This window comes from Oreochromis aureus, linkage group 14 (genome assembly GCF_013358895.1).
Source record: "Oreochromis aureus strain Israel breed Guangdong linkage group 14, ZZ_aureus, whole genome shotgun sequence".
Classification (NCBI taxonomy): domain Eukaryota; kingdom Metazoa; phylum Chordata; class Actinopteri; order Cichliformes; family Cichlidae; genus Oreochromis; species Oreochromis aureus.
The window spans coordinates 14,834,651-14,845,188 of NC_052955.1; the positions used below are offsets into that span (position 1 = coordinate 14,834,651).

The 10,538-nt window shown below is 40.1% G+C and overlaps 1 protein-coding gene across 1 annotated transcript; it reads right to left on the reverse strand.

Annotated features, from left to right (window-relative positions):
- Positions 1-3,578: 3,578 nt before the first annotated feature.
- On the reverse strand, positions 3,579-9,160 carry LOC116327081 (extracellular calcium-sensing receptor-like). Its single transcript, XM_031748552.2, has 9 exons — positions 9,021-9,160; positions 8,438-8,732; positions 8,198-8,284; positions 7,653-7,922; positions 7,249-7,455; positions 6,888-7,163; positions 4,795-5,022; positions 4,576-4,699; positions 3,579-4,489 (listed from the first exon to the last, which is right to left on the reverse strand). Exons 1-9 carry the CDS (start codon positions 9,128-9,130, stop codon positions 3,579-3,581), a joined length of 2,508 nt encoding a protein of 835 aa, XP_031604412.2. The 5' UTR covers positions 9,131-9,160.
- Between the last annotated feature and the right edge of the window lie 1,378 nt (positions 9,161-10,538).

Sequence of the window (10,538 nt, forward strand, 5' to 3'; positions counted from 1 at the left end):
CTAAATAAACTGATCCACAAGGCCAGTAATGTTGTGGGAATGGAGCTTCCTTAGGGTAGTGTCTAGGGGTGGGCGATATAAACGGTATATGGTAGAACCGATATGAATTTGGCCAACGGTAGAGATTTTGACTATACTGCTCTACCGCGACAGCGCATGATGATGGTGTCATTAAGCTGCTCCTGTTTTGGTTGAAAGCATCGCAGTGGCTGCAAGCAATATCTGCAAATTATGCTGGGTGACAGTAATAGCAAAGAGACGGAGCACATTTTGGAATGTGGGGAAAGCCAAAAACTGCGTTTACGCCACTTCCGTACCATTCATTCATTAATGTTGAATTCTCTCACAGCTGCTCTATTCCCATGTTGTTGCAGTATATTAATGACTAAAGTGGATTATTTCAGTTGTTCTCCTGACTGAAGTTTGGTCCGTTTACAGCATCCTGCCATGCGGTTACATTTGTCCCTAACCATCAGGAAAAGTTGGCGTTCATCCTCCAGCTTCACTGTTTATCAGTGTTGGGGAGTAACGGAATACATGTACCGCCGTTACGTATTCAGAATACAAAATATGAGTAACTGTATTCCGTTACAGTTACCGTTTAAAAAGGTGGTATTCAGAATACAGTTACTTTGTTGAAATAAATGGAATACACGGCGGTACTTCCCTGTTTCATATTGTCGCGGGTCAGGACTGTTTGGGTTTGTTTGACAGCTACGTTCTGTTGTTCCAGGCGGCAGCGTTACGGTTGCCATGGTTACAGGGTGACGCTCTCTCTCTGCGTGTTTCCTGGGTGAGAGAGCGCTTTTTGTTGTTGTTGTTGTTGTGCTAGCTAAAGGCAGAATGCTACAGGCATAGCTCTAAAGCATGTAGCCTGATGGGCAGTGTAGTCCGTGCTGCAGGGAGAATGGACTACCATACCCGTTATGTGTCTGTGAGCGAGGGAGGGAGAGAAAGGAAATGTCCGAGCTGTCACGGAGCAAAAACGGGAGCTGGAAGCATGTAAATATAATAATAACCACAGCAGCCAAGAAGAGTGCCTGAGGAGCCCATTTGTAAGTAAGCTATTAAGACTCAACTGTACACTGTGTTCGTGTTTTCCTCCGGAAAAAATAAGTTCCGTTGGAGAAGCCTTTCAACGCCTCTCTCTGTCTCCCGCAAGCAAAGTTGACCCAGACAACAAAGTAAAGCTAGTTTTCGGCTACCAGCCCGACACGAACCCGACGTATTAGCCAGAGGTCCCTTTACTACGTTTCGGAGCCGCGGACCTTCAGTAACAGTAATAAATCACAGCAATAGGACATTCACGTAGTTGTAAACAGCATGATAATATATTAAGTATTCCAGAGTATTCAGAATACGTTACTCTCATTGAGTAACGTAACGGAATACGTTACAGAATACATTTTGGGGCATGTATTCAGTATTCTGTAGTGGAATACATTTTAAAAGTAACCTTCCCAACACTGCTGTTTATGTTATGCTAACATAGCTGTGTTGCTATCGATCACGTAGCACATCATTATATACCAGCTAACCCAACTTCAGTAACCCTAAAAAAGTCATTGCTGTTTAGTTTTCTGTATTCATTTATGTTGGAAGTGATAGCAGAGCTGTACGTTTTAATTTTTTCAGAAATCTCTCAGTCAGAACATGGCATATCATGTTTAGGTGATATGTCATATCGGTTCTACCGTATACCGTTTATACTAGCGAGCTAACTTCATGCTAACTCCTAACTCCGTTAAATTAAAAAAATTCTGTTTTCATGAATGCCTGGATGTTAAACTTAATTGTTACACCTGGTAAAGCAGCAACGCTGACCATTTTATTAAAGATTAAAGAATTTAGACAGTTTGTAACTCTCAGTGATGCTGCAGTGTTCGTTTGACTTTGGGACCTGAAGGGGACGGAGTTTTGGACCCAGATTAGGCTCCTGACTATGGTAGCCGTAATGCTCAGACAATCCATCAAGCGGTGCAACTTCGTAGCTTACCAAAGTCGTACTAAAACATTTTTTGACAGCTTTTTGAATGGTGCGTACCACATAAAATCGGTTCGAAGTCAGTAAGCACAACCAGAATTCATACATAAGGCACACCAGATTATACGACACACTGTCGATTTTTGAGAAAATTAAAGGATTTTGACTGCACCTTATTCTGCAGAAAATACGGTACACAGAAGAAAATAATATATCGCAATATGGATTTTAGGCCATATTGCCCCCAGGTCTAGTAGTGTCTGAGAGGTGGATGTTTTCCAAGGTAAAGAAAATGCTGGATGATACCTCCCACCCACTCCATGACATGCTGGCTAGTCACAGGAGCACATTGAGTGAGAGACTGAGATTACCAAAGAGCACCACTGAACAACGCAGGAAATCATTCTTGCCCGTAGCCATCTCCCTGTACAACTTCTCCATCTAATACACTGTAAATACTGCAATAGTTACACCCTTTTTGTGCATGCTCTTTTCTACTCTGTAATATCCTTGTCAATATTCTTGATATTTATTTAAAATCACCTCTGTTAACTCTTGATATTTATAATTGAGTGATTTGTATATTAGTGCTATTTCTTAAATTTGTAAAAATCTGTAACATATCATATTGTTTAAATTGTTTAAACTGTTACTGTTACCTTCTTGGGGAAACTGTAACCCACACAATTTCCTAAGGGATTAATAAAGTATGCTGATTCTGAATCTGGTTTGGAGATAAACTCTCTGGATGAGAATCTTCTTAGTCTATTTGGAGAGACCTTCTAAGAAAACTGTTGGAGAGCTTTGTGTGTCTGGGAGCCTGGCATTGTCACTACTCTTAAGTTCTGATTGTCGCACATTTTGAACTGAAAATAATCTGCACTGAAGTTTGAAAGTTGAGACCTGTATTTGAGTCCTGCCTGAGTTGTTATTGTGAAATGATCAGTATGGTTTTGATCACTACACTTCAAGACAGACCAAATATACAAGAATATAGAGTAAAACTGCTAAATGAATCCAACTTGAAAGCTCAGTTTATTAAAATAATTTCAAGTACATTTAACTTCCTTAACCTTCTAGGACCTGGCGTCCATATATGTGGACATCACATTTTGGGTTGGCTAGACCAAAATACTAAATTTTGCTCTACAAGGACCTGATTTCCACATGTAAGGACGTTACACTGCCACTTTTCCATTGAAATTTAAAACAAATTTCCTCATATGTGGATCGCGTTTTTCTCAGAAACAAACATCAGGTAAAAAAAAAAAAATCTGGTAATTCTTTGGTTTTACATTCATCTGGTCCCAATCAGCCCAAATAGCAAAGCGAAATAAAAAATGCATGCCATGAAAGAGTTTGGGTCTTAGGAGGTTAATAGGTTAATTTTACAGTGGAGTGTAACAAAGTCAACGCTTCTCTTTGAAAAGTCTGGTTGTTTTGTATTTAAACTGCATTTTAAAAGAACAGCAACAAAACCGACTAAATAACTGTCTTTAATATTTAGCATTTGTTAATTTTATTTGTTTATTTACTTTTTGGCCTAAACTGTGCAAAAAAAAAAAAAAAATCCTTTTGACATGAACTGAAAATTTTATGACACAATTCCACGGCCCATAACAGCTTTCTTTGTGTTCATCTCTGGTCTCAACAGGATTATGTAACATTTGGGTCCAAACAGTGTGATCAAGAGTCCAAAACTTGAAGCAAGAATGGCAAATACCTCCACTGCATCTGCAAGATTTCCTGGTGAGCTAATATAAGCAGGAACAAAGGCCACCCACACAGCACAGAAGATCAGCATGCTGAATGTGATGAGCTTGGCCTCATTAAAACTATCAGGGAGATTCCTCACCAGGAATGCAATTAAAAAACTGAGGACAGCCAGCACACCAATATAGCCCAATAACACTGCAAAACCAACAGTGGACCCAACTGCACACTCATACACTATCTTGTCATTGTGGTATTGGGTGTTTTTATGTGGAGTTGGAGAGGAAGAGACAAGCCAGGTAGTACAGATGGCTGCCTGAATAGATGTAAGAAACAGAACTGTTCCTCTCTGCTGCATAGCACCAAACCACTTCAGACTGGCTCCCCCTCCTGGCTTGGAGGCTTTGAACACAGCCAGAACAACCATGGTTTTTACCAGGATGCATGAGACACAAAGCACAAAGCTGATCCCAAATGCTGCATGCCTGAGTTGGCATGTCCACATCCTGGGCCGTCCAATGAACAAAAGTGAACACAGGAAACACAACTTAAGTGACAACAATAGCTGGAAACTAAGTTCTGAATTGTTGGCACGTACTATAGGTGTTGTGCGATGGTAGATAAAGATCCCCAGAACAACAACACATATAAATGTTCCCAGTAAGGAGGTTGCTGTCAAACAAATACCCAAAGGGTCATGATAGGAAAGAAACTCTGTCTTCTTAGGAATGCATAGATCACGCTGTGGGTTTGACCAAAAATCTTCTGGACAACTGGTGCACTCCAATGAGCCTGACAAAGAGGGGTTCATGGTGAAATGCATCCTATATTTCACAGAAATTAAATCAATTATGTCATACAGAAAGACAAAGACCCACTGCTTTTGTTAGTGATCTTTCCCTCAGAACAAGGGATGCAGTCAAAACAGCATTCGGGCTCCCTCTTCCTTCTCACCATGTGGGTACCAGGAGGACAGCTCTCGCTGCATACTGATCGAGGTGGCTATTGGACATAAAAAATAAATATTTATTGCCTGCTACAATTCTATATACTGTAAATGTCATAAAATGTACTTGTCAAATAAAAACATATCTAACCTTTTTGGATTCAAAGTTCCAGAAGATTTTGTCTTCATCAAGTATGAGTTCTTCACCTTTGAAAGCTGTCCTTTTAACATCACCCACATTCTGAACTTTAGTGCTTCCATCAGGGAGCCACAACCAGTTAATAACATCATAAATTGGTACTACATCACCATTCTCGTCAAATGACACTTGATCGCCAAATGGAGTGGTGAAGTTCACTCTTTCCATATAATAAACAAGCTGTTTGAAAGGAATGTATAATAAATTAATTCCTTTTTGCTCTGAAACCAATTATAGAAAGACTCTTTTTTTCATAGATGAAGTTTAAAATGATATCACATCTGCCATGACTCCAGTAACTTTACAGTGAAATCAGTGGCAATTTTTCAGTTTAGTAATGAGATATAATATTGTATCTATGGTACCTACATCTATAAAGTTATTTATATCTAAGTCACAATCAACCAAGGCACATTACTAAAAGTCTTGTATAGAAGTTAATGACCTCCATGACTTAAATACCATAACTACTTTTACTCACAAGTATGGCAAATCCCCTTTCAGACATCCAGAGGCCCCCAGAACACGAGAGCCCAAGAAACCCAAGGTGCATTTAGAACAATGGAGGGCATGCCCCTCCCATGTTTTAAATGCACTTTAGAACAGCACACAGCAACACCACATATCAGTCGGCAGAGGGAGGCATGGGGTCTTCACACCCCTATTCTCTGGTTACCATCGGGGTGGGGGCTGGGAGGAGGTACCATCACCACTCTGGGGGTGGTGGTAGCTGGGGTATAGAGTATTTTTGGGGAGTGTAAGTGTGTGTACAGTGTCCATTTATGTCTGTTTCCATGTTGGGCGAGTGACAGTACATATGTGCATAAGGGTGGGAATGTACGCTTGTGTCTGTGTGTGCCTATTCGTCTGTGTCAATATGTCAGGTCGAGTCTTAGACTCCACCTCTCTGTGACCATCTTGGGCCCTCCCAGTTGTGGGAGCCAACGCTCCCCCCCACCACCACCACCACATTCCCTGCCGGTGGCTGATGCCCACAGACGTCGGTGCGTTGGTGGTTCTGGGTTTCCGGGGCTGGGCGCTCAGATGTGTTCCGGCTCACTCCCGGTGGCTCCTTGGTGGGGCCTGACACGGTGGCCCTTCTGATAGACCTCCTTGGGCTCTCAGGCTCTGGGGCCTCTGGATGTCTGGGGCCTGGATCTCCTCCATGCCTGCTTTATGCCCTGGGGGACGAGGCTATGGCTCCCCACACCCTCTATTTCAATTCAATTCAATTTTACTTATACAGCGCCAAATCACAACAGTCGCCTCAAGGGCCTTTATATTGTAAGATAGACCCTACAATAATAAATACAGAGAAAAACCCAGCAATCAAGTGACTCCCTATGAGCAAGCACTTTAGCGACAGTGGGGAAGAAAAACTCCCTTTTAACAGGAAGAAACCTCCGGCAGAACCAGGCGCAGGGAGGGGCGGCCATCTGCAAACCAGATCGTTACATGAAGAAACCTTTTGAATACAAGCGTGCTCACGCATACAGGTGTGCACACGGGTGTACACACGGGTGCTCACAGACATAAACTATATCTTTCTTGGCTGCTGCTACCTCAAAGCACATTGTGCTTCGTATTAGTATTTAGTGATAGTTACAGTTATCTAGGTTATTGCTGTGGTGTAATGTTTATTGTGTTGCTCTCTTTTTCGTTGTTTTCTTTTTCTTTTTGTTCTTACTCAACAGGTGATCCAGTGGTTTTTTGGTTTTTTTAATTGTCTTCTCTCCCTGTCCCTCTTCCCGTGTGTTTTTCTTTCCCTCCCTTTCTTTCTCACTTCCTTTCCTATCCCCAAGTCATGTCTGTCCTATCTGTAAAAACATAAAATAAAATAAATAAATAATAATAACAAAGGGCAATCAAATGGACCAATACGGCAAGGTTGTGACGAACCACTGTCCCTCAGACAATAATTCTGATGGCTAAAGAACCAAACGGGACAGGAAAAGAAATCAAGCAACCCCCTCGAAAAATAAATAAATGAATAAGTAAAACAAAACACAATGTATTCAGAGATGGAGTGTAAAATGATACTACACCTGCCATGGCTCCAGTGACTGTAAAGTGGCACATCTGTTCCCACTGAAAGGCCCTCTTCCTGGCTTGCACCGCAGCATGTCATCAAGGGAATATGCCAGTGCATATACAGCTTTGTACACATTATACTCAGGCCTCAGGTTGGAAATGTCCAAGTACTCAGTGTCAACATTTCCTAGATCTTCCTGTCCAGTGCATAGTGCACCTCCACCTTCCAGCCAGCCTGCTGGAGCTGGAGCAAACCTGCACTGAAATGTGAATTCCCAAAACTGATTCACCTGAAATAATTTGAAAAATGTTTGTTACACATTATGAAAATATATAATTGTTGTGACTACCACAGTAAAAGTGTTCAAGTCTCACCAAGCTATTTCCGTAGCTACTGTTGTGATGTAGATCAGGACGTATTTGTAACAGAAATTCCCTGAGCCCTGGTATTTCTCCTCGACGAATGGTGATACCCAGTGTACCACCCAGGTATGGCATATAGTGAGGTGTTTGGAGCACAGCAGATTCTGTCCAGGCCTCGCTGGCTATCCATTGTAGGCCTGTCACATTTTGCCTTACTACCTGTGAATTAGATCAGACCAAATCTATGAAATATTATTGTAATTCCAACTTCTTTACTGAAACAGTTTCTGATCCTTAAAATGAATTCTGAATTATTAAATTTCTGTACTCACAATGATACGTAATACATGTTTTACACAATATAATTATGAAGACCTCTGTAACTAGTAATTATTTAAAGTATTTTAAAGTGAAACCTCATCCATAAGGTGTATCATGCGACTAGGATGTTCAAAGACAATGACAACTCGAGCTGTAGAGGTTTTCATCAAATCAACGATCCTCCTGAGTTCATCTGTGTCTTTGTCCCAGGGTAAAACCTCAGTGTAGGCCAGGCAACCTTCACCCGACACACTCAGCTCAGACTGAAAGGATCTGGCTGCATGAAGTCCATAATCATCATCACTGACGAGCAGACCTGCCCAAGTCCAGCCAAAATGTTTTAGAATCTGGATCATTGCACGTACCTAAGTGAATACAGATTAAAGTGTAAGTGCACTGAAAAGAAAAGAAAAACTTTCGGCGTGTTATATTTTTTTTCATCATCCACAATACAGCATTTAAATATAATTGCAATTTAGCCTTAATCTCTGAGGTAATACAGAAATGAAATAGAGTGTAATTTTCAAAAATAATTATATTATTATTTCTAATATTTTCATATCCTTGTGTTTTCTTCTTTTACACAGATATTGAAACAGACTTTTGTGTTTCCATTTTAATTGTGATGACAAATTTTCACCTGGAAAGAATCACTTGGGATCGTTCTAAAGAAGGATGGATACTTTTGACGGTCACTCAGGCAGGAACATGTGGCAAAATAACTCACCTGTGAAATATACAGACTGTATATTGGGGAGCTATCCACGTAGAGATATCTTAACTTTGTCATCATGACTGCATTATTTTTTTCATAAAATGGTTTTACATTTTCAATTATATCAAATTAATACATGAAAACTGTTACAAGCAGAAAACTTACCATAGGTACTCTGTACAAACCTAAGACGTTAGAGATTGCAATAGAATTTGTAGAAGATGAATCACCCACAACCCCTACGACTGGAGGATTTCCAACACATGTATCATCTACTACAATTTGATCCTCTTGACCACTGGCTAATGACAATGCTCCACGGAATCCAATTCCAAGTTCAAGGCAGTTATCATAAAGAGTGTATCCCAGAGTCACATTTGGTAGCAGGTTTGTGTTTCTGTTGATCTCATCAATAGCAAAGGCCATGGTCTGTGCAAGCTTAAATCCTAGGACATACACACTAAGACAAGAAACAATATATATACAATAAAATATCTGACAACAAAATATATATGTACAATGCAGATTTTTGAAAAATAAGAAAATGAGTGCAGTTTGAAAATGTTTCAAAAGTAATGACATTTTAAACAATTAAGGAAACTGAATAACAATTGAAGACATATATTAATGAAAAAAAAGAAGATCCATTGTGTAGTTATTTCAGATATAAAATACATATTTATACTGGAATTAAGTTTAACAGTTTTCTTATTCTATTTTTCTCATGCCGTTTCCCTGTCATAGTTACCCATGGCAAGTCGGCTGTTGTGGCTGCGAGGTAAAAGACAGATCAGGAACACTTGAAAAGAAATGGACTTGAAACAGTCCACCCAGAACCACATCTCCAGTTTTGTGCATCTCATTTAGATGAAACTGTCCCTGCAGCTGACAGGACAAAGAAACCTGAGGAGTGGATAGAGTTGAAGAAACACAGGAATACAGCAAAACAACCACGACTAAATTGTTTCGCAAAGATGAGCACATGGCAGCTTTCTGAATATTTGAGACCAGTCATTAGGTTTTATTGTTTGCCATTCCCTTTTATTGACTTGCTGTGTTGTTTAATCTTACACACCACCCATCAGGGAAGAAGGAGGTGTATACTTTTCATTTGAGATTGCTTTGTATCCAGGCAAACTCAGGGAACACTGTGAGTAAATTAGTCATCAGTAATAACTCACTGAAGAATTGTCAGAGTAACAGGTGTTTCTGTGTACATATCAAGTAAACACAAAAGAAGAATAGCAAAAATAACATATCATAATTCATGTACAGCAAAGTTCATGTGGAATGTCTCAACAACATCATATTAAAGAGCTTCAGTCCATATTTGAGCTGAAAGAGAATAGAAAACAAAATTGTTGAGGGGACGACAACAAAACAAAACAAAAACAAAGGGGCATGAGCATGGGCGGGACACCAAGCTACAAAGGGCAAGAGGCGACTCGAAAACATAATGGATGGGGAAGATTGTCCTGAGAAGTAGCGTTTTTTTTATATGGGGGAAATGGGCGGTTGCCCAGAGCGGCATCGTGGTGGGGGCAGCATCATGGCAATGGCATTTTGGGCATTGCATTGGCACCAATTGGTTTTCTATTGCCCATTTTTGCCCATGTTTGTGAGGTCCTCCTGCTGATTGCCACACAGGGAGGAGAGGGGCAGGATGGCTGGGTGGAGAGGCATCTAATAAGCAGCTCGCAAAATAAAACAAAATAAGAACAAATCAACAAACTAGGGCTGTCAATGTAAATGCTGTCATCATGTTTAACGTGATTAAAAATTTTAACTCAATTAATCTATTTGGAGTGCAGAATGACTCAAAATCCTTGAAATGTCTCTGTCAATGCATTTTGTGCAGTTTTTCCAAAGTTTTTCCATTCTGTGCTCTAGATGGGTTAATTGCATTAAAAAGATAAATCACTTTAATCGTGATGAGGCAGTTAACTCATTAACGTTGACAGCCCTACAACAAACACAAAAACTGAAGACATTATGATATAGAGTTATTGTTGATTTGTCTGCTATTCACAATGTATGATGAATTATAATGACTGTTTGTTAGCAATTTGCATACTCTCTCTCTCCCTATATAAAATATTTATCTGGTTAAATTCAGTATGGTTCCGAAAACAGTCAATCTCATGCTCCACTTTTCCCAGACTCGTGAACAAGACCCCGAGAATTCAATTAAATTCTTTCACTTGGGGTAGTAATTTGTCCCAGATGGAGTTCAGCCTTTCCAGCTGAGAACTATGGTCTTTGACTT